Source organism: Psammomys obesus, unplaced genomic scaffold, assembly GCF_907164565.1.
Source record: "Psammomys obesus unplaced genomic scaffold, mPsaObe1.curated_primary_1811, whole genome shotgun sequence".
NCBI classification, from domain to species: Eukaryota; Metazoa; Chordata; class Mammalia; order Rodentia; family Muridae; genus Psammomys; species Psammomys obesus.
The window spans coordinates 19,663,087-19,687,089 of NW_026593286.1; the positions used below are offsets into that span (position 1 = coordinate 19,663,087).

Sequence of the window (24,003 nt, forward strand, 5' to 3'; positions counted from 1 at the left end):
CCTGCAAACCTGATGCTCTCCACTGAAGAGGGAGCTGGATTGCTGCTTTAGCTTCGTCAGACTGTGTGTACCGGCTGGTCCGTTGATTGCCTCCCCATCCACAGCTCCAAGAAGAGAAATGGGCTTAGTATAAATATCTTACCTCATGGCTTCACTAATCGACATTTATTAAGGATCTCTGTCTCCAAGAATGATATCTAATTATTAAAAGATTTATATCGCTGTTCTTAAATCTCTGCGCCAGTCAGGCATTATCATAAGAAATGATAGCACTGAAAGACCCAGGAAGAATTTTACTGGTTCTTAGCAATCAAACAAGGTGCGGAGAGACATCAATTAGAAAGGAGAGTTACAATCTATCTAGCCTTGCCTTCAGAGCATCATGTGTCTGGACACTTCTCTCCTAAACCTGCAGGGTACAGAATCGTCTACTCACCTTCCGTAGAAGGCAGTAGCACTGAACTCACCCTCCCTGAAACTGCCAACTCCGTCACCCTCAGTGACCTGCAGCCCGGGGTTCAGTACAACATCACCATCTATGCCGTGGAGGAAAACCAAGAGAGCACGCCTGTTTTCATCCAGCAGGAGACCACCGGCCTCCCTCGATCCGGTAACTTAAAAACAGCACTGACCTCTTAGCGCCTGACCAGACAACGACGCTAACCTTCCAGGGCAAGGGAAAGCCTGCATGGATTATAGTCATCCCCTTAGCCTTCAGGGAGGACAGAGGTGCAAGTCATATGACTGACAGGTCCCTGAGAGCGAGCTGTTTTTGTTGCTGTCAGCAGATTCTACATTCTCATCACCTAAATCAGTGGTTCTCAGCTTTTCCAATTCTGTGACCCCGTAATACAGTTTCTCATGTGTGATGACCCTAGCCATAAAATTAGTTTTTTTTTAAATTTTTGATAATCCCCTTTTATTTTTTTATGTGTATTATTGTTTTTCCTACATGTATGTCTGTGTGGGGGTGTCAGATCCCCTAGAACTGGAATACACAGACAGTTGTGAGCTGCCCTGTGGGTGCTGGGAATTGAACCTAGGTCCTCTGGAAGAGCAGCTAGTGCTCTTAACCTCTGGGGCATCTCTTCAGCACCCATAAAATTAGTTTTGTTGCTAATTACTTCATAACTGTAATTTTGCTACTGTTATGAATCATATTGTAAATACCTGTATTTCCAATGGTCTTAGTGACCCCTGTGAAATGGTCATTTAATCCCTGAAGTGGCCTCGACCCACAGGTTGAGAACAGCTGACTTAAATGCTGAAATGTCAACACTAGGATGGAACTTATCAAAGACAACCGTCAGGTTTTCTGGTTAAAAACTGGAAACATCTCATTTTATTTTTCCTAAGATACTTAAGAATTACTTAATCTGTTTTCTTAACTATCATAAAATGAGTCAATTAAATAAATACACCACAGCTTTCCTATAGTTATCTTAAAGTAGAAGCATTTATTTTTGTGTTTTTAATGTCTTGCTTTTATGCTATAAACTTACGCCTATCTATAGATGCTAAATAAGGATTTCAATATCAGTTTGATTAACCATTAATATCTACACACACACACACTCTCTCTCTCTCTCTCTCTGTTTTTTGATTGAGGAGCAACACCCAGTATTGGCCTAGAATCAGTGGGTCTAAGAAATGCCTAAATTGTTCTGGGATCTCTGCCATTCAGCACCAACCTTCCGTGGGAACTGTGAATAACTCATTCCTCTTGTCTGCTAGAAAAAGTTCCCCCTCCGAAGGACCTCCAGTTTGTGGAAGTGACGGATGTCAAAGTCACCATCATGTGGACACCTCCTGACAGTGCAGTGACTGGCTACCGTGTGGATGTGCTGCCCGTCAACCTGCCTGGGGAACACGGACAGAGGCTGCCCGTCAGCAGGAACACCTTTGCCGAAATCCTGGGCCTGTCTCCCGGGGTCACATACCTCTTCAAAGTCATTGCTGTGAACCAGGGCAGGGAAAGCAAGCCCCTGACCGCACAACAGACCACCAGTATGTCCTGTTCCTGCCTGCCTGTCTTTTGGCCTCACCTCCAATCTCTTCCCCGTCATTTCTACCTGTGATAACATGCTAGTCACTCTCAGGTTACAACATGCTACTCACTCCCAGGTTCATGGCTAAGTAGTAAGGAAACTTCAGGTTGAAGGGAATGTTGAAGGTGGAATGAAACTAGGGTTCTAAGGATGCTAACACCAACATACGTGCTGCTTCCAACATCCTTACCACTAGAATGTACGAAGGAAAGCGTTTAAGCACATTTAGGAGTTTTCTTTGCTAATTGAGACAATGAAGATGCAATTTCAGTGCTTCTGTCCTCCTCCCTCTCTCCCTCCTTTCCTCCCTTCCTTCCTTTTTTCGTGCCGTGGAAGCAAGTGCTCTACCACTGTGCTGTATCCCCAGCCCTTAAGTTCATTTTTTTTTGTATATGTAGTTAGATATATCTATATCAAAGTTAAAGGTGTGTTCTCTTAATACTTTTGCAGTAGAATTTGAGACTAGCAGGTGGCAGGCAGAGGTGTGTGGCTCAGTGGTAGAGTGTGCCTGGCAGGTGTGATGCTCAGGGTTCTGTCTCCAACACCACAGAGTGAATTAATAACTTAAATAATAAATCCTGAGCATTTAGTGATACTGGTCACCAAGTTATCTATTTAGTTCTTTCCCAGAATAACCTTATTAGGCCTTCAGTCTTTGGTTGAAGTGTACAAAGGAAACTTACTTCTGTTGGATATGGGAAGAAACTTGAGGTGTACCTAGGGAGCTCTGTATCTAGGCAGTGACAGAAGTGGCTCTGGGTTACCTTTTGGTACCCAAAGCTCATGCTCTTCATTACACTCGACCATCTCTGGGAGGTTCCTTCTATCAAAGATGTTTCCTATGGGAAACCCAGTTATCATCCTTAAAAAGAAAAAAAGTGATAATCTGTGTGATTCTTTCTGACAGTAAAAGCTCCTACCGCCCCACCATGAGACTGGCATTCTGCTTATCAATTAAGTACATGTGAGGTAGCCTTTATTTCCCTGGCAGGGGGCTAGTCAGTCAGTACACGCATTAGCATGTTGTCTGCAGTACTTACCACGCTTTTCTTGCCCTCTGTCTGTTGGGCTCACCCTCCCCTCCCTAAACCTTTCTGGCCCAAAGCAAATTGCGGGTTGTGCAAAATGTTTGTTTTGCTTTAAGGAAAAAAAATAATAATAATGCCGTCACTATAATGTAACTGTAATTTCCAAGGGTGGTGGGTAAATCATGCTGGGGAAATTAGCCTTTTCGAAGGATGACAGACAAGTCATGAAAAAGGTCAATGAGTTCTCATAACTGACAAAAGTTTTGGCAAAATTCTACGTCAGCCCCAGTCTCTGAAAAAAAAATCTCACAGTTTCCAGGGATGTGGCTCTGACTTGAGTTAGTTTCAACCTCAAGGAGTGAAGGCTTGGAATACTTCATCAAGCTGGAGGATTTCGGCACGGTAATTATTGATCTAAACGTTTCTTGGCACATTTTTTTTTTTCCAGAACTCGATGCTCCCACTAACCTCCAGTTCGTCAATGGAACCGACAGAACGGTTATGGTAACCTGGACCCCACCTCGGGCCCGGATAGTGGGCTACCGCCTGACGGTGGGCCTGACCCGAGGAGGTCAGCCCAAGCAGTTCAACGTGGGACCCTCGGCCACCAAGTATCCCCTGCGAAATCTGCAGCCTGGGTCTGAGTACACTGTGACCCTGGTAGCTCTGAAAGGCAACCAGCAGAGTCCCAAGGCCACCGGAGTCTTTACTACCAGTAAGCCGGAAGCCAAATGCTTTCTTCTTTAGCGAAGCTGCCTGCTCTTAACGATTGGCTCTCTCTGTCCTTCCACTCTTTCAAAGCTAACTTAAAAAAGCATACTGCGTCATTTAAAACAGTGACGCCGAAACTGTGCTCCGTGACTAGGCTGGTGGTCTGCTCTAGCCATAGGGGCTTTGCCAGAATGGCCATCACAAGGCCTTCTCTTGGCCTGATAAATGATTTAAAGCAAGAATTTTCTGGTTGAAGGAAGCAGCAGTGTGTTAACTTGAAGGTGTTTCAGGGTTCCTTCTATCCTCCTGGGGCTATAGCTCAGTGGCTAAAGCATGTGACGCTTACATGTGAGGACCTAAGTCGGTATCTCTGGCACAGCCATGACGAGCCAGGTGCTTTGGCGTGTACTCATAATCCCAGCACTGGGAGACAGAGACAAGAGGATCTGGAGAGGCTTACAGCCAGTCTTGCTAGTCAGTAACTCCAGCTTCTCACTGTGGAGGCCGGGTGTCAGGGTGCACGCTTTTCATCCAGCACTTGGGAGGCAAAAGCATGTGGGTCTCGGAGTTTGAGACCAGCCTGGTCTACATAGTGAGTTCCAGAACAGTCACGAGAGACCTTTAAACATAGAGAGACCTTTAAAAAAAAAATGGTGGAGACTGATAAGGAAGTTACATGATGCATATATTCCGACTTCCTCACAAGAATTCCTGGACTCGTAGACCACACACACACACACACACACACACACACACACACACACACACGAAAGGCTTGACTCAACACTAATAGACAAATGATAATCAGGACCTATAGTTCCATCACATCACTCGAGACATCAAATGACAGTCGTATATGTAAACAAAACCCAGCCACAGACTGGAGAGACATCAGCAAACAGAATGAGAGGTTAAGCAAATGATTTCCTCGAGAGCCTGGACTGTTGAAGGCTACAGTCCTTCACAGAGCAGAGGCCTGGTTTTCCTTTTCCTTAAGCTTTAAATTCCACAGGGAGGAAGAATACAAGAATTTTTGGCCGTGGCTATCCTTTTACTCAACATTTCAGAGGAAGTGGCCGTAGATCGCTTTATTTATCCACATCCCAATGAAGGCCTGTATTCACAAGCTGTTTTTCTACTAAGTATGCTCTATTTACATGACAAAGAGTTATGAGATTATTTCTTGCTGAACACTTATTTGTTATTTCCAGCTTGACATTTTGAATTATGGAAGCGCCTACCACAAGCACGCTTTCGGCATTTATTGCCGTGTGCCCCTAGTTCTCAGCTTTCCGGGAGCTTTCAACAAGTCTTTTTTGACTAATTTTAAACTATGGGTGCTCAAAAGCATTAAAAAGTAATCGAAGCCAAGCATGGTGGTGCATGCCTTTAGTGCCAGCACTTGGCAGGTAGATTTAGGTGGATTTCTGTGAGTTCAAGGCCAGCCTGGTCTATATTCATGGGGTCCAGAATAGCCAGGGCTAGATAGACAGACCCTATCTTGAAAAACCAAAATCAATCAATAAAAATAAAAGCAATCATGTAGACACACCTAGTTTGTACATTACTCTGGAATTTCCCAAAGAAGATTCCCTGTCAGGTGTTCCCCACAGGAATCTATACTTTACCACAAACTGACTTCCATGTACCTTTGGTGTATGAGGTTAGTATTAAAGGCTTGCTTGTTCCTATTAAGATTGTTCATCACAAGCAAATGAAGTCTTTTAGTTGCAAGAGAATTCATTTTGCCATGTGTGGTGGTGCACGCCTTTAATCCCAGCACTTGAGAGGCAGAGGCAGGTGGATCTCTGAGTTGGAGGCCAGCCTGGTCTATAGAGTGAGTTCCAGGTCAGCCAGGGCTATCCAGAGAAACCCTGCCTCAGAGAGAGAGAGAGAGAGAGAGAATTCATTTTAAAAATTTTGCAATTTTATGTGGCCTTGCTTTGAGATAGTCTAAGATCCGCTCTCTTTGTTTTTCTTGCAAATCCCCATTTCTTAATAGATGTCCTTTAGGTGAATCAGCATGGAGGTTTTAGTGCACACTGCCTCTAACTCATGGCTTCTGGGCTATTTGCTGAGAAGGTTAATTTACATACTGTGTTGTACACAGTGTGCTTTCCAAAAGCCTTCAAATAGATGACCGACTGAAAGACAAATGGTTATTAAAACATCTCACTTAGGCTCAGATTTAAATAAACCAATGCAAGCAAGGAGTTACACAAATCCATTTGAACCTCAAATAGTCTCTGGCTATAAATATCAGCAGGGCCTATGAATATCAGCTGCCTACTGCAGCTTTAGTAGACTTGAACTTTGGAAACAACTTTTCTGAGTTTTAGATCTCATGCTAAATTCTTAAGAGCAGTTGTGAGAAGAGTGGGGAGATCAGCTATTTTTAGAGGGAGGAATTCAGCCTTCTCCTATATTGAGGGCATATTTTATTTCTCAACACTCAGGTTGTTTCTGGCATAACAAGCCTTGCCAGAACCCATAATTCATACTAACAGGCACATCCTTTGTTTGACAACAGTTTGTGGGTTTGTGGCTTGGTGATATTCCTGTAATGGTCTGCCTATGCAAGAGAATATCCATCCTAAACTTGGGGCAAGCTTTAGCTGCCTGGCTCCAGTGATAGAAAATACCTAGGTGAAAGAAACTGACTGCTCTGAATTGTGTTTGTTTGCTTGCTTGCTTTTCAAGACAGTGTTTCTCTGTGTTGTCTTGGCTGTCCTGGACCTTGCTTTGTAGATCAGGCTGGTCTCAGACTCAGAGATCTTTGTGCCTCTGCTTACTGGGGAGGGTTTATTCATGCTGAGAAGCTTACTGGGGAGGGTTTATTCATGCTGAATTGCTTCTCCCGGGCAGTTAGAAATGATTAGCTGGGACTGGCCCTGGCATTTTGGAGATGTTGTCAGCAGTCTAGCAGGGTATGATTTCAGGGCACCCACCCACATCATCTCAAATGCTACCAAAATAGCGCACTTAGGAAACAACCCCACCTACTAACTCAGTAGGTGTAAGCACAATACTTCAGTTCAACCACTGCAGCAACCTCCCTGAAGAGTGGTCTGTACGTGTTTGACTTTTCTTTCCACATTGCGTCTTTAAATAAAAGTTAAGAATGAGACAGTTGTAGAGTGAAATATGAAGCCATTTTCACTCTTGTTTGGGGGCCTATGGCGGAGCATGATTGGAAAGGTACTTGCCTCGCTGGGTTTGCTTTCCAGTGCTACACACACCGTGTCAGACCGGTGCACCTGTGCCACACACTGTGCGGAGGGGTGGGAGGAGCTCGTTCTCCACTATATAGAAAGGTTGAGGCCAGCCTGACCCACAGGGGACCATGAATAAACAAGGGAGAGAGAGTAAGAAAGAAAGAAACAAGAAATTCATCCTCATTTGTAGGACCAGAGGGTAACTAGCCCTTTATAATTTATGTAGATGTGTTCTGTGGGGTTTATTCCAGTAGGAAAAGAATTTGCCTTCGAAATGGAGCAAACAGGCTGTTGGAACACTGAAACACCTGAATCTAACCAGCTCAAATATCTTGTTTTCTGGGGCCTTGCCATTCTAAATTTATAACCAAACCTGAACGGTGGTTGGGAATGTTTACCTTAATTGTTTGTAATACTTCTCTTATTTAAATTTTTATTTTTTAAATAGATGGGGATTGGGGGGCGTTGGTGGCACACGCCTTTAATCCCAGTGCTCCGGGAGGCAGTGGCAGGCTGATCTCTATAGGGTCGAGGCCAGCCTGGTCTATAGAGCGAGTTCTAGGACAGCCAGAGCTATGCAGAGAAACCTGTCTCAAAACAAAAACAGAGCATAAAATAAAATCCTGTGTGTATATATGCTGGGGAGGGGTAGGGTATGTGCGTGTGGAGTGTGGGTCCCCAGGGAGGTGTTAGAGCCCCTCTGGTTGTGAGCTACCCAGAGTGGGTGCTGGGAACTGAACACAAGAGGCCCTATTTGATCCTAACTGCTGAACATTATCTCCAGCCTGTGCATTCAAAAAAAAAAAAAAAAAAAATTAGTATTTTCACTAAAAGAAATGACAGTGGTGTCAGGATTCTAGGAGAATAGCAAACATACTCTCGTTGTAATTCCTATGCCCTGTGGTTAGGCACTAGGGATCTGTAGCATTATTTTTCTGAATGACCAGTAACAGGTTTGAGGGACAGATCTTTAGAACTTGCAGTCATCTGTAGTGTTTCAGAATTTCCAGTGGCATCTAAAAGTAATTTTCCACTATCGTGAAGTAATCCAGCATGAAGCTACTTTTAGACTGTACCTGTAGTTTCGTCTTTGTTCACAAGGATTGAGAAACAGAATGACCACCAGTTTGTGGCGAGCCGTTGTGTATTTTATAAGGAGTTTGATGCTGATGATAAGACCCCCCCCAAAAAAATGATGAAAAGATACAGATCATTAAAAGCTGAGAAATCAAAAGGGACTTCTTCGAGGTCAGCTAGTCCCTCGTTCTACGTACATGTGAGTGATAGCTCTGTGCCAGAAATTCAAGCCCAACGCTGGCCCTGCAGAATCACGTGCCACCAGGTCCTGGGTGACTTAGGTCACTAGGAAGCAGTGACGGTCGGCTTCTCGGCCGATGAAGGAACCTGGGCTACATTCTCTGTCTACTTGTTGCTTCGACCAAAGTTCTGGTTAAAATGGTCGTTCATCTGCGGTCCTGGGCTACACCAAAGGGCTGACCCTCGTCTTGGTTACTTTGCAGTGCAGCCTCTGCGCTCCGTCCCACCTTACAACACCGAGGTGACAGAGACCACCATCGTGATCACCTGGACCCCTGTTCCAAGGATTGGCTTCAGGGTGAGTGGCAGAGGCACCTCACGATGCAGCCCCCAGGTGCCTTCCCAGATTTTTTTAGGGTCTTAGGAGAGCAATGACTTGCCTGCTCTGAGGCAGGCGCCTCTGTTTTGCAAAGGAAGAAAACCATTAGCATGGAGCTGTAATGCTTGGTTTTTGTTTTGTTTTTTTTTTTTTTCTGTTGTTGTCTGTCCTTTTCCCCAGGGAACTCCATTTTAAAATAAAAATATAGGAAAACCTCATTTGATGTGTCGCTCTAAATGAGTGTCAAGAAGCTAACGAAAGCCGATTTGGGAAGACCAATTAAACCCAGAGTCACTCAAAAATCACATTTTTTAGCCAATCAGTTTCATCCCAAGTTGTTCAAAGCCCTGTGGGTGAATTTCTTAATAGGAGTTAAAATTGAGGTCTTTGTTTTAGATATCTGGAGTCATGTTCTTTAAAGTAATAATATCAGGAAAGTGATGAATACAAATGAATATGTTTTAAAAGACTCTCATCCTTTGGCATTCAAAGGATGAAAAAAGAAATACCGATTATGCCTGGAAATCAAAGCCTGATTTTTTTTTTTTAAAGAAAGAAAAGAAGAAATAGATCGAAGGTCACTTCGCTTTTTAGCATGCAAATAGCCATATTGATGGGTTTGCTGTTCAAATACAGAGGAGCCCTTTACAGAGACTGCCAAGATACCACCTTTAGTTTCTCTTACTAATGTCATTCAGAGTTTTAAAAGCCACGGAGAATATGAAGGATTTCTCTGCAGTTGAATACTGCTTGATAAAATTACCTAGGCTTTTGAAGTTACGAACACACGTCTTCATGGGAGTGTGTTTTCATTTCTGACGTCTTCATGGGAGTGTGTTTTCATTTCTGATTGTCAAAGTGGAGGGTGAAAACTAGAAAGTTAACTGAATGTGAATAACTCATTAAAGAGAGAGCCTAGGGAATTTCTTCCCTGTGGACTGCTGCTATGCACCAGAAGATTCTTTGTCAAACAGTTATAATGGCATTTCTCTAGAACTCGCTATCATAAACAACCCTAGTGCCAGGGAAGATACTCCCCAGCTAATTGCAAAATAACTAAAGTGAGCCCTCAACTTGTTACCCACCCAACGAAAAGCATACTGCGGTTTTTTTTCAAGGAGTTCTCACTGTGTGAGTGTAATTGCAAAAGTTGCAACCTTGAGGGGAGCTCTGGAATATTCATCCTTCACGTTGATTTTGCTTTCCTCCTTCCAGTTGGGTGTACGACCAAGCCAGGGAGGTGAAGCACCCCGAGAAGTGACCTCAGAGTCTGGAAGCATCGTTGTGTCTGGCCTAACTCCGGGCGTAGAGTACACTTACACCATCCAAGTCCTGAGAGACGGACAGGAGAGAGATGCACCAATTGTCAACAGAGTAGTAACCCGTAAGAAGAGCTTTCTTTTTTTCTTTCAACTTTTAAACTCTTTAAAAAGACTATCAAAGCCAGGTGTGGTAGTGCACGCTTTTAATCCTAGCACTTGAGAAGTTACGAAGGAGGATCAGGAGTTCGAGGCCAGGCTCACCTACACCAAAAATTAGAGACCAGTTTGGTCTGCTTGAGACCCCGTCTCAAACGTCAGTGAGCTGGGTTTCATAATACATACTTTTTCTTCTTTCTTTCTTTCTTTTTCTTTCTTTTTTTTTTTAAGATTTATGTATTTATACATGTAAGCACTCCATATGGATGTATGCCTGCTTGACAGAAGAGGGCATCAGATCCTATTATAGATAGTTGTGAGCCACCATGTGGTTGCTGGGAATTGAACTCAAGACTTCTGGAAGAGCAGCCAGTGCTCTTAGCCACTGAGCCATCTCTCTAGCTCTCATAATACATACTTCTAATCTCAGCACGTGGGAGGCAGAGAGAGACAGATATTGTAGAGTTTGAGGTTAGCCTGGTTTACATAGTGAGTGCTAGACCAACCAACCAGGGCTACACAGTGAGAATCTGTCCAAAAAAAAAAGGAGACAAGTTCCTCAAATTCTGGTAAGTCTAGTGTCACAGCTTGCTGATGAGAACGGAGCAAGAGAAGAGCCCGCCCCTATTTATGTCATTAGAGTCTTCAGAATTTGGTGTAGCAGGCTTAGCTGGTCTCATGGCATCCACAGTGTTCCTTCCATGTTAAAAGTCTTTCGAACTGGCAAGATGAAACAATCTCAATAGTATTATAATATTATTAATCTGAAAAAAAAAAAAACAACAAAAACCAATATTCTATCAGAGAACTGTCGCCTGTGGTTTTATAGTATATATTGCCTTTATTTTCCCGATCCTAGAGGGAAGGGATAAAGGAAGGAAAGAAAAAGAAAGGAAAGAAAGATGAGGAAAGGGCAGGAAAGGAAACCTTCCACAAGCCAAACGTTCTATGTTCACTTTACCTTTTAAATTGTCTTTTCCGTGTAGCATTGTCTCCACCAACCAACTTACACCTGGATGCGAACCCTGACACTGGAGTACTGACGGTCTCCTGGGAGAGGAGCACCACCCCAGGTAAGAGGAGCACCACCCAGGTAAGGTGGGTCTGAGGGCCTGTCTACACAGGCTTTTCCAAGACAGAGTTTGATTCCATTCAGAGAAAGAGAGACAACAACTACTCGGGGTCTCCATGTGTGACGCAGGAGTATGAGAGAGTTCACAAAACACACAGGGTGTTTGCCACGTGTAAACATGTCTGTGTACGTTCTTCACGAGAGACAGAGCAACCAGAGGCTAGGCTGTGGGAGAAAAGACAAATGTTCATGCCGCAGAGAACTATGGGGACAAGATGGAGACAAGATTTTGTTCAGTACATTAAAAATGCCCAAACAGGTTGGAGGGATAGCCCAATGGTTAAGAGCACTGGCTGCATTTTCAGAGAACCCGGGCTCAATTCTCAGCACTCACATGGCAGCTCACAACTGTCTGCAACTCCTGTTTCAGGCGACCTGAAACCCTCACACAGACATACATGCAGGCAAAATGACAGTACACATAATAAACGAACAAATTAATAAATATGGCTGAAATCATAGCACATAGTTTTCTTGGTGTGAGTTGCCATACATTTATTTTTTAATTTCATTTTAGTTTTGGGCTTTTGAGACAGGGTCTCTCTTTTAACAGCCCTGGCTGTCCTTGAACTTACTATGTAGGCCACAGATCTCAAAGTTACGGATCCACCTGCCTGTACCTCCGAGTACTGAGACTGCCTGCCGCCATCCCTGGCTGTACCACGAATCTTAAATAGACTATTCACTGAAGTTGGTCACATCCCTTAGTATCTGGGTGGGGCTGGCTCCAGGATTCTCAGTGATTCCAAAATCTGCAGGAGCTCGGACCATTGCATAAAAAGTTGTTGTGCTTGTATAAAACCTACACATTGCTCCTGTACGTCAAGTCATCCGTAGATTACTTATAGCTTAATATGCTGCAAATGCCATGAAAGTAGATTATCTACGGAACAGTAACAACCAAGTGTGCATGCACAGAACAGATCCAAATTATTTTCAAATGTTTTTAATCCATGTTGGTTCAGTACACAGATGTGTAACCTCTGGATAGGTGATGAATTGCACTGTAAAATGTGAGAGAGACAGGGCCAGGGAGGAGAAGGCTGGAGTCAGTAAGAGCACTTGCTGTACAATCCCAGGGATGTGAGTTCATCCACAGCGCCTATACAAAAAGCTGGGCGTGGCTCAGGAAGACCTGCACTCCCATCGTTGTGGGGGATGGAGAGGAGCAGGCAAGGGGATGATTGAAGTTTGCTACCTGCCAGCCTAGCTCCCAAGTTCAGTGAGAGATCCTGACTCAAGGGAATGAGGTGCCCAGTGATAGAAAATGAAGCTGTAAACGTGTTCACACATACTAAAATCTATTTAGGGTTGGTGAGATGGTTTGGTGGGTCAAGACCCTTGTTGCCAAGTCTGAGTTGATCACCAGGAATCACATGGTAGAAAGAGGGAACTGACTGCCGGAAGCTGTCCTGTGACCTCTGAAAGCATGACCTATGTGCACTCATACATATCCACACATAGTAAACAAATGTAATAACTGATACATACACAAAATATAATTTCTTAAGGGGAAGAGGTGAAGTGTATCTCAGCGGGGAAAGCGGCTTGATGCCAAGCCTGACTGAGGTTAATCCCTGGGACCCATGGTGTCCTCTGCCCTTCACATAGATACCATGGGGATGTGCATGCCTACACACGTGCACACAGAAAGGAAATAACTGTGATAAAAATAGATGGAGTTAATAATAACATTCATAAAATCGCAACGTGCATATAGAATTTACGCTTTACCTTTCAAGAAACATAACGCACCATAAGACTATTAAGTTAGGTATAATTCTATCATTAAATAACGAGCACGGGGAGACTATCGCTGCGACACCATGATGCTCATTACTGAGAACATTCTAAATGGAAGCATTCTAACGGGAGCAAAATATTTAGTTTGCTACTTTGTTGTTTTTAATTTTACTGATATCGATAACACCTCTATAAAAATAAAACTGTCATCCCAATACTAAGGCTGAGGCAGGGAGGATTAGCATGAGTTCAAGGCTAGCATGGTATACACAGTGAGTCTTAATGCTAGCCCTCGTTACAGTGTGGGCTCTGTCTCAACAAAAAACTATATCTGTATCTATCTGCCTATGTTATATACACACGTACAGATGTACATGTAATTTTAAATCACCTTTGATGGGTGCATTTTTCATCTGTGTGATTGCAGGTGGTACTGGGTGTCTATGAGGGTCAGAGGATAATCTTCAGGGTATATCCTGCTTGAGACAGGGAGGCTGGTAGCTTATGGGGATTCTGTTCTCTCCAATTCCCAACTCTACAGCAGACACATGCTGTGGCGTCTGGCTTTATCTGGATTCTGGAGATAGGAACTCGGGTCCTCATGGTTGCATGGCAAACGTCTTATGCACAGAGCCAAATCTTTAGTCTGTAATTTGTAGAAATAACTTCTTATACAGTTCTTACCCTTGCTTGGGCACATGTGTCAGGCAATTATCTATAAATATGTGTGATTACAGTTGTACACTAAATTAAACTAGCTTGAAATACTCCCCTTAATCTCTCTTTGAAATAGACTGATTTGAAATGGTGGCAAAGTATTGTATAAGGTGACAGCTACATTGTTTCCAGATAAGTTACTTGGGGTTTGAAATTTGAAGCTGACAAGTTCCTTGCTTCTGGGCAGCTGGATCATTAATCTTTGGTCTCAGTGGCTTGCCCATTCAATGGTCAGTAGCAGAGGAAATGACCTAAACATTATCGATTTCCCATCCCATTGGGTTTCCTAGCACATACCACTTAATGTTCACCTTTTCCCCACTGACAGAATATGCCCTCCTTCCCTTATCCTCACCTAGTCAACACTGTAGTGTCTTCTTCCAACGTGGACCCTGCAGAGCTCTGGCCTGTGACTGATGCCTCCTTTCCCTCAACACTTTCACCACCCAGGTTTCACAGTTCTGAAGTCTTCTATGATGGATACTCTTTTTCAAGAATGAGCATCTAAACTTCTGTTTTCCACTCCACAAACCCCCTCCCCATTCTCTTCCTGAAAGTCCCATATGTTCCAACATTTATACCCTTAGGAGAGTGTTCTTCGGTAGAAAGCCATCACGGAATATTTTAAAAAAAGAAGAAAAAAAAGTGGACTATTCCTCAGCTCTCCTGCAGGCCACCCATTAAGGAAAAGCAGGATGGAGTGGTAGAAAGAGGCTGGAATTTGTAGGCAGGCAAAGTTTCAGGTCGTCACCTCTCTAAGATTTTATCTTGGTTAAAGGTGCCGAAATTTTATTTTGCAATTAACACATTTACACATATGTAAGGTCACCCAGTGGAGATGATGTAGAATGACCAAGTCAGCATTTTCATCTCAAACATTAATTTCCAAGTGCTGGACACTCTCAGACTGTGTAGTTATTTTGAAATAGTCACTCTGCAGAGTAGGGAGAAGACTAAAACTAATTCCTGCTCTCTGGCTGTTGGTAGACGTTCTTGCCCAGCCCCTTTCTCCCACCTGCTCCTGAATGGATCCATCACTGGTATATAAGTTCGTATGCCGCGGGTCATAAATGTTCGTTCTCTGTGGTAAACTCCTCTCCCTGTTTACTCCAGATATTACTGGCTACAGAATAACCACAACCCCCACAAACGGGCAGCAGGGGACCTCTCTGGAAGAAGTGGTTCATGCCGATCAGAGTTCCTGCACTTTTGAAAACCTGAATCCTGGCCTGGAATACAATGTCAGTGTTTACACTGTCAAAGATGACAAGGAAAGTGCCCCTATCTCTGATACCATCATCCCAGGTAATAGAAAAATAAGCTGTTATCCTCAGAGTGGCAGTTTGAGTAGCGATGGGGATTAGCATCTTAATCCCAGATAGCTGAGTGTGTCAGAGAGAGTTGGGATTTAACGCCAACCTCTCCAAAACCGCAAAGCCAAAGCAACTGTTTGGACGAAGGCTTTTCCTGTTACCTCTGCTTCACTCTCTGTGCTTCCCGGGATGCTATTTGTTGCCATGGATATGTGATGAGTGCAGCCACAGCATTAACTCTGTACTGTTTGCTCACGTGGAAAGATTACTAAACAGTGTTTCGTGTCTGTACCCAGTGCTGACAGGCTAAAAGTAATGTGGTAAATGCATCCACTCGGGACATTTTGAGCCCGATTTTACAATCCGTATCCACCTCCAGCCGTTATCTAGAAAACAGTTTTTGTCTCCATATGTGAGCACTGAAATAACACTTGGTTGACAATCCAGTTCTTTATCTTGCAGCTTCAAATCCTTTTTTAACAACTGGAAGTGGGGTGAAAAGACAGAAGGACAGAAAGGCCAGGCCTTCGGGGCTTGCTTTCTTCTGAACCGAAAGACAGCATCACAAAAACCTGTCTAGGGCTAGGTTCATTGTTTGTCCCAAGTCTTTGGTAGAATGAAAGTGCTGGGCAGATTCTATTCCCCTCTGCAGTATTTTGGTATGCGTTTATGAATGCTAATTAAATTACATGAATTAAAATGTTGGCAGTGGACTGGGCTCAGTGCTGGCTGGCGGTGGCCTGACTATGCATTTCAGTGGCACATTCACAACATACAGTAATACCATGACCACGATGCTGTCGTGAGCTTTAATGGTAGAAAGTGTATCAATTAACCAGCCAATTTTTCTTTAAACCTTGTACTTTGTAAGATTTTTATTTTCTTACCAAAGGTTTTGAATTCTTTCTACCCAACATGGCTCGTATCTCTTAGAGATATGCGTCGCTTCTGAGAATGACGTTGACACTGTAAATGTGTCTATGATTATTCTTTAAATGCAAGAAAGTCCCTAAAAGAATGTGGTAACCGACCTTATTCTCCCAGGGAAGCAAATTATTCATGGTGCGTGGGAAGTCTTTTCGAATACTTTGGGAGACATTGCATATACCATCATTGCTTTACCATTCTGTCATTTTTTTTTTTACTACTGGTCACCTGATGTACACTGCTTTATTTCTCCCTCTTTTTTGCCTCTACTTCCCTTTTGCCTCCTCTCTGCTTCATAACTCAATAGAGGTGCCCCAGCTCACTGACCTAAGCTTTGTTGATATAACCGATTCAAGCATCGGCCTGAGGTGGACCCCGCTAAACTCTTCCACCATTATTGGGTACCGCATCACAGTAGTTGCGGCAGGAGAAGGTATCCCTATCTTTGAAGATTTTGTGGACTCCTCAGTAGGATACTACACAGTTACAGGGCTGGAACCCGGCATTGACTATGACATCAGCGTTATCACTCTCATTAATGGCGGAGAGAGTGCCCCCACCACACTGACACAGCAAACGGGTGAATCTTAAAGTCTTCTGTGTTTGAGACATGGATGGTGTTGCATGCTGCTCACTCACTCTGGTTAAATCTGGATGTTTCTCAGGAGAAGCCAGTGATTGGCCACAGAGATGAAGACGGGGTGGATTCGGAGATAAAGGGGATACATTAACCCAACTGAATGAAAACAAAAATGAGCAGTCTCGTGCTTTCATTCAAACTGCAAACAGATGTAAAGATAAAGAAATCCAGATATCTGATCTGGGAAATGCGAGGTGGCTTAAGATTTCAGGTCTTGAGCTGCCTGTTTTTTAAAGTATGCATATCAAACTGTGTGACGGGCACCGGCTCACACAAAGGCACACCTCCAAACTGTGCCAGCCATGTGTCTCCTCTTACCTTTGGGTAAGCTCCCGTGCTCCTTCGTAGCTGATGAAATACCCATCAAAAGTTAGGGTGGAACAGAAGGGTGGTTCTAGAGGTAGGAAGACAACAAACGCTGGGCCTTGTGGTCTGCGCTGCTGTACGAGGTCAGAAACTCATCTTTAATCACAGTCTGGAGACCAGCATGCAACACCTTAAGGGTTCTCTGCCCTGCATGGTAAGAACATGCTGAGAACCGCGGTGCATGACCCCCTCACTTGTAAGTAGAGTTCACTGAATGGGATTATAGCAATGCAGTAGTGTGTAGATGCCTACCCGGGGGGCCCCGGGGAAACTGAGGACCCCACTTGTCTTTTTCTGTCTGTGTGCATGTGTTTCTTTGGAAAGTACTGCTATGTCTTTTTGCTGTGTGGCAACTTAAGCCTCTTCAGCCTGGGGTTAAAAAAAAAAAATCTTCAGTGGTATTAAAACCAAACCAAACCAAACCAAACCAAAAAAACCCCCAAAACGAATCAACAACCTGTTTGAAAGTAGATTAAAATTATTAATATTCTTTAAAATGCACTGATGATGGCAGAAAGGTTAAAGGGGCTTAACAGTATTCTGTATAGTGTTTTATTTATTTTTTAACAGTAGCATATCATAATTTAGATTAGATTTAGATTAGACTGTTTGCATGATTATGACTGGTTCTTCCATGCATGAAATATTGTTTTTTGTTTGTTTGTTTGTTTGTTTTACCTTTCCAGCTATTTTGTTAGCTTTAACTTTAAAGTTACATTAACTTAATCTTCCTTCTTATTTGAAATCACAGCTGTCCCTCCTCCCACCGATCTGCGCTTCACCAATATCGGCCCAGACACTATGCGTGTCACCTGGGCCTCACCTCCATCCATCGAGCTGACCAACCTGCTGGTGCGCTACTCACCGGTGAAGAATGAGGAGGACGTGGCAGAGCTCTCCATTTCACCTCAGGACAATGCCGTGGTCCTAACAAGTAAGCTCTCGGACCTACACATTCTGCAGATGCTTATCTGGAGCGCAGCGAATGGACGCTGAATTCTCGTGAAGGAGCGCCTGAGAGAAGGAGAGCTGTAAAAGCAACACACTCTCCAAGCTTAACAATAGGCAGCTCTGTAAATTGTCCAAGATGTAACGCTTGTGTCGGAGTGACACACCTTTGATCTTTATAAATCATAACGGAAAACACCCGTCAGCGAGGCGCCAAGCCTTCAAACGCTTTCCACTTCCACATAAGTACACAAAAAAGAAGTGAATTCCAAATGAATTCTGTAACTACGGAAAGAGAAAGGAAGATGCTGTCAGCACGTCTGGTTTATTGTCCTTTTCTGTGTGATACCGTTGGCCGGTGGTCGAGTTAGCATTAGAAAACTTAGAAACAGTTTTGTGCGGAGAGGTGGGGTTTAGTTCGTAATTCAGAAAACATCCGTTGGCACCATTTCCCTGAAGCTTGAGAGTTTAGGAAACAACTGACAGTAAACAGACAACTTATAGAAATGGTCTCTTCCCAGGCCCTGCCATTTAGGAAAAGATATTTTGGGTAAAAGAAAGCAAGAGGTTGCAACTCGGTGAGGTGCTTTCCATACACCTGTAGTAAGATGCGTTAAGGCCTCAAGATCCCACATCCCCTCCCTTTCAGGCGAGTCTCAGGAAAGTGAAATACAAAAAGGCAGCCAAGTGCTTTCTCCACTTTAAACTGGAGGGCGTGAGGCACCACAAGTGGTGAGGACCAGAGCATCTGGGTGCTGACTTGACGGTAGCCATGAGGCCATTTTTGTCGGGAGTCAGAAGGGACCACATTACCCAGTAGACTAAGCCCTGCATCACGTGTTGGCTCCAGCTTAGCCACACCCTGTCATGTGTTACGTGTCCTAAGAGTCCTAATGCTGTAACTTCCGAGTAACTCTGCCTTTAAGAAGTCGTTGTTGTCCTGCTTTAAAGATTAAGCTGCTTGGTTCAGTGTAGTGAACCCAGAGGTGCCACATATGTTCATGATCTTGAAGACACTGATGGCCCCACAAGGACACATGTCAGATGATTTTGTCCAACTGTACGTCTTAACTATATGCAAAGTTGTACAACACGGAAGTTGCCCATCACCACCTAAGGTTGCCGTGATGGAGTAGATAGTAATTCCACAAGAATTTTCATCACTTGCCCTCAACAGACACGCTTTCAAATGGATGAAAGAGACATGAATGCCCAGTGCTTACCCTCGACTGAGCTGCATTTATACAGGCAGAACTGAGGCTCTTAAAGAGGCTCGGGACAAAGCGGCCCTCTACCTGGCCCTCTACTGCCAGGCATAGGTGCTCCCTTAGCTACAAGTAGGCTGCGGGACCGAATGCTCAGCTGTATTTCATCAGATGGAGTAGCCCGGGGAGTACCGTGGTGGCTCATGCTCTCAGGTTTAAACCAAGTTTCACTTGCTCTTCAGATCTCCTGCCTGGGACCGAATATTTAGTCAGCGTCTCCAGCGTCTACGAAGAGCACGAGAGCGCACCTCTTCGAGGAAGACAGAAAACAGGTGAGTCGTGTTGCCAACATGTTCAGCTCTCAGCTGCCAACTTTAAATGGCAAAATGATACGTTGAGTCTAAAAATGCATCTCCACAATGCATTGCTCCACAAAGCCGTGTTTGTACACTGCTTTTTAAAAAAAAATTTTTTTAACGTTAGTACGAAGTAGTGGTTTTCACTGTGGTGTTCTCACCTGCTCTGTTGATCTTCCTCTTCCATGTCTTTCCCTGCACTCCCTGCCACTCCTCCTGGCCCCCTTCCTCCCTGTAGTAATGTGCAGCCCCCTTTTTTGTTCTCATGTCACCTCGCCACCTATATTCTATGACCCCCTTTTTCATTTCCCCCACTTAAGGCACCTTCTTCCCTTCCTACACTCCCATTTCTAGTTTCATGACCTATGCTCCATAAACACATGTGAAAATTAAAATCTAGGATCCACATATCAGAAAACACATGGTTCTTTGTCTTTCTGAGACTGCATCGCTTTGCTTAACATAATAATTTCTAGTTCCCTCCATGTCCTTCACCAGGTTGTTGTCCTAGTTAGGGTTATTTATTATGCCTGTAACGAAATATCACCATCAAAAGGAACTTGGAGGAAGGGTTTATTCGGCTTAAGCTTCCACATTGTAGCCCATCACTGAAGGAAGTCAGGACAGGAACTGGGAGGTAGGAGCTGATGCAGAGACCATGGAAGGGTGCTGCTTGCTTTATTGGCTTGCTTCCCATGGACTGTTCAACCTAGGTTCTAATTGAACTTAGGACCACCAGCCCAGAGATGACACCACCACGAGGGGCTGGGCCCTCCCCTTGAATCTTAATCAAGGAAAGCTTGCCACAGTCTGATTTATGGAGGCATTTTCTTTAACACTCCTGCCTCTCAGATGACTTTAACTTGTGTCAAGTTGACGTAAAACTACCAGGTACAATGCCAAAGCCCTTGAAAATATCAGTATTTAAATATGATGCAGAAAATAAAATTATACATACTGTTTCAATTACTTTGAAAAAGAAAAAAAAAGGATGAGTGCCTATGTGAGCTGATTGTGGTCAACTAAAAGTATTATAGAACAGGATCTGTTGTTCCCCCTTCTCCCCATACATCTTCCTCCATGTCTAAGCTGGCGGTTGTTGTGTGTTTTTCTCCCCTCTTTGTGTGGCAAAAACAGGTCTTGACTCCCCAACTGGTTTCGATTCTTCTGATATCACTGCCAACTCGTTCACCGTCCACTGGGTGGCGCCTCGAGCCCCCATCACCGGCTACGTAATTCGCCATCACGCGGAACATTCTTCAGGAAGACCCAGGCAAGATCGGGTGCCTCCCTCTCGGAATTCTATCACCCTCACCAACCTCAATCCCGGCACAGAGTACATTGTCAGCATTATTGCCGTTAATGGCAGAGAGGAGAGCGCCCCGCTGATTGGCCAGCAAGCGACAGGTAATTTTATTTTATTTTATTTTTTATTCTGCAAAGAAACCCTTTGTATGGATTTTGGTTTGGTGTAGTCTGTGAAAAAGCTTCGTGTCATCCGAGTTAGCATCACTAGAAAAGTAGATCACAGCTGGAGACACAGAAAGGACAGTGACGGAACCAGGCACTGTATAGCTCACACCTTTGATCCTAGCACTTGGGAGGCAGAGGCAAGCCTATCTCTGAGTTGGAGGACAAGCTGGTCAGTCCCAGGTCAGCCAGAGCTACTCAATGAGAACCTACCTCAATAAAGAGGGGAAGGGTGCATTTCTTCAGTTTTTGAGTCAGGGTTTCCTTGTGTAGCCTTGGCTTTCCTGGACTAACTTTGTAGACCAGGCTGGCCTTGAACTTACCTGCCTCTGCCTCCCAGAGTTCTGGGATTACAGGTGTGCACCACTGTACCCAGCTATAAGAATGCATTTTCAAAAGATAATTTCTTACTCTGAGAAATTTTCACCTGCTTCGGCTATCTATGTTTTGGCGGTTTTGCTGGTCAGTTTTTATTTATGGTTGTTTTTTTTTTTTTTTTTTTTGATTGAGTCTCATAGTCCAGACGGACCCAGAACTGGCTTCGTAGCTCATACTCCTGCCTCAACTTCTGAGAGCTGGGATTACAAGCATGAGCTACTACTACTCTCAGCTTGAATATTTATTTTATTTTTTTCTTTTTAATGTTTCATTCAAAAACATAACATGGTCCCAAAGTAACTGTAAACCTATGATTTTTTCAGTTGAGCCGGGTAGCACATATGTGAAATCCCAGATGCTTGAGAGGACATCATGGGTTGCTATGAGTTCAAAATTAGCCTGTGTAGTTCAGCAAGACCTTGTCTCAAAATTAAATCAGTTTTAAATTAAATCAAAGAGGTGCTATGGATATAGTGTAGCGGTAGATGGCTTTGCCTACATGAGTCAGGCTCTAGGTTATATAGACATCTGTATAACTAGATAAATATATTTTCAGTGACTGTGATTGGGAGACCTGTTATGATCACTGTATCTTAGCTACGAATAGGGGCATGTGTTAACAGTACTTGGATGGGATCTCTGTGAGCTCCAGGCCAGCATGGTCTATAAAGCGAATTCTAGGACAACCAGAGCTATTACACAAAGAAAAAAGAAATCCTGTCTTGAAACATAAAACAAACAAAAAAAAAGTGTGTATGGAGTTTTTATAACTTTTGATTTAGATTATTTTTCCAAAGAAAATGTTGAGGTAAAAAGAAGTTACAATTTTATCACAATTTGAAATGGTCTCTCCTTAGCTTCCTTACTTCTTCACAGATTTTAATTCTGCTAACTTAGTGTTGCATTGATATTTTTGTATGAAGGAAATGTAACAATCATCTAGGGAAAGAACAAAGAGTGAATCAGAGCTTTCCTTGGAAGTTACGGATGTGAAACTTTTTCTGTGATCTTTCTAGTTTCTGATATTCCGAGGGACCTGGAAGTCATCGCCTCCACCCCGACCAGCCTGCTGATCAGCTGGGAACCTCCCGCCGTCTCCGTGCGGTATTACAGGATCACCTATGGAGAGACAGGTATGTTCCTTTTGTTCTGGTTCACCTTGATGAGAGCGGGGTCAGGGTGGGTCGTTGGAAACAGGACAGTGGGTATGCGATTAAATGCTAGCAGGCCCGTTTAGAATCTTTTCTTCTGTCCAACAAATGCAAGGGAACTATGTTTAATTCATTATAAAATGAAGTTCAAAAGTGTATACACTACAGCCAGAGGTGGAAAGCAGAGCCGAAGGAAAAATGTTTATTATATATTCACAAATATTATCATTGCTAATTCCTTTCTTTTCTGGGTTCTCTCAATTTAACAAATATTCTGCTAACACTTTGGAAGAGAATGCAATTCATTCAATTTCAGGTTGAGTGAGCCACATTCTTGCCCCCTTTTTCTATTTGAAAAATTAATTAAGTATAATTACATTATTTCTTCCTTCCCTTTCCTTTCCTACTTCTTCCCAATTTCTTGGGCTCTTTTTCTTTTTACACATGCACACACACTCCCAAAAAATGTTTAAATACAACTTACCGCGTCTGTTTAGAGTTGCTTATATGTACATGATTTCAGGGCCGACTACTTGGCATTTCATCATCAACTCAGGAGTTCATTCATTCCTGGGGAATCTCTTCACCTTTTGCCTGTTAATCTATCTACAAGTCAGTGACATTTTCACCCAGGGATGCTAAGATGACATTAGCTTGAGAGTTCTCCCCGTTTTTATATACTTACCAGGGCTTCCTACATGCATAAATATACCTGCCTCTTCAGGCGGTGTTAAAGCAGCAGGCCTTAACCAGGGACTCTGCAAGCAGCATGATTTACATACATACATGATTTATTAGTGTTGGAGTAACTCCTGGCTCCTCACATTCTCCCCTCACCCCTTTTCATACAGGAGGAAACAGCCCTGTGCAGGAGTTCACTGTGCCCGGGAGCAAGTCCACGGCCACCATCAACAATATTAAACCCGGAGCAGACTACACCATCACCTTGTACGCTGTCACTGGCCGCGGGGACAGTCCAGCCAGTAGCAAACCAATTTCCATCAATTACCAAACAGGTACAAACTTCTCTTCTGGAGTGACAGGGGGTTATTTACGAAGACGATTATCACAGAATTCTCCCAAGGTATTTTCTTCACTGTGAAATTGATTTTTCCTTTAGTTTTGTGTGTTCTGGGGATTAAATCCAGCATCGCATAGACAGTAAACAAGTGTTGTATCTCTGAACTGTACCCCCGATCCTGATTGGTATTCTTAATAAGGCAAAAGCCTATAGCTAACACCACTCATAAGTAACAGAACGTTGAGACAAATGTACAAAGAAGACCTCAAGAGCAGACGTTTTTGTCTGTGTTTTTAACTACTGCTATACCCCGTGGAGATGTAGGCCATAGAGAGTATTCATAAATACCTGTAGAAAACTGGTGGGCTGAGCCGACGGAGTGGAAGACAGAGGCCTGCCGGAGATGAGGTGGTTTTGTTTGTGGGATGAAACAGTCACATCGAAAACAGTTGTGATAGTGTCCGCATGCGCACCTTTCCTTCTTCAAGCCAACCCTCCAGTCGTGTCAAAAGGAACACGTGCAGCACATTAATGGAAGCAGAAGATCAGTTGCGTGCACAGTAGAACTGAAGACAAGGGC

The 24,003-nt window shown here is 43.6% G+C and overlaps 1 protein-coding gene across 10 annotated transcripts in view; it reads left to right on the forward strand.

Moving 5' to 3' along the window:
- Fn1 (fibronectin 1) overlaps window positions 1-24,003 on the forward strand; it is a 68,331-nt gene that overhangs the window by 24,415 nt on the left and 19,913 nt on the right. For 6 of the 10 annotated variants that reach the window (XM_055616597.1, XM_055616598.1, XM_055616601.1 and 3 more), the window contains exons 18-29: window positions 416-610; window positions 1,735-2,007; window positions 3,525-3,791; window positions 8,523-8,617; window positions 9,854-10,022; window positions 11,043-11,129; window positions 14,762-14,953; window positions 17,646-17,828; window positions 19,290-19,379; window positions 20,541-20,810; window positions 22,268-22,384; window positions 23,254-23,418. In XM_055616597.1, coding sequence (XP_055472572.1) covers window positions 416-610; window positions 1,735-2,007; window positions 3,525-3,791; window positions 8,523-8,617; window positions 9,854-10,022; window positions 11,043-11,129; window positions 14,762-14,953; window positions 17,646-17,828; window positions 19,290-19,379; window positions 20,541-20,810; window positions 22,268-22,384; window positions 23,254-23,418 — 2,103 coding nt within the window. Of the gene's footprint in view, window positions 1-415; window positions 611-1,734; window positions 2,008-3,524; window positions 3,792-8,522; window positions 8,618-9,853; window positions 10,023-11,042; window positions 11,130-14,761; window positions 14,954-16,195; window positions 16,469-17,645; window positions 17,829-19,289; window positions 19,380-20,540; window positions 20,811-22,267; window positions 22,385-23,253; window positions 23,419-24,003 lie in introns of all 10 variants that reach the window. The other 4 variants (XM_055616603.1, XM_055616604.1, XM_055616605.1 and 1 more) reach the window with 1 other exon arrangement.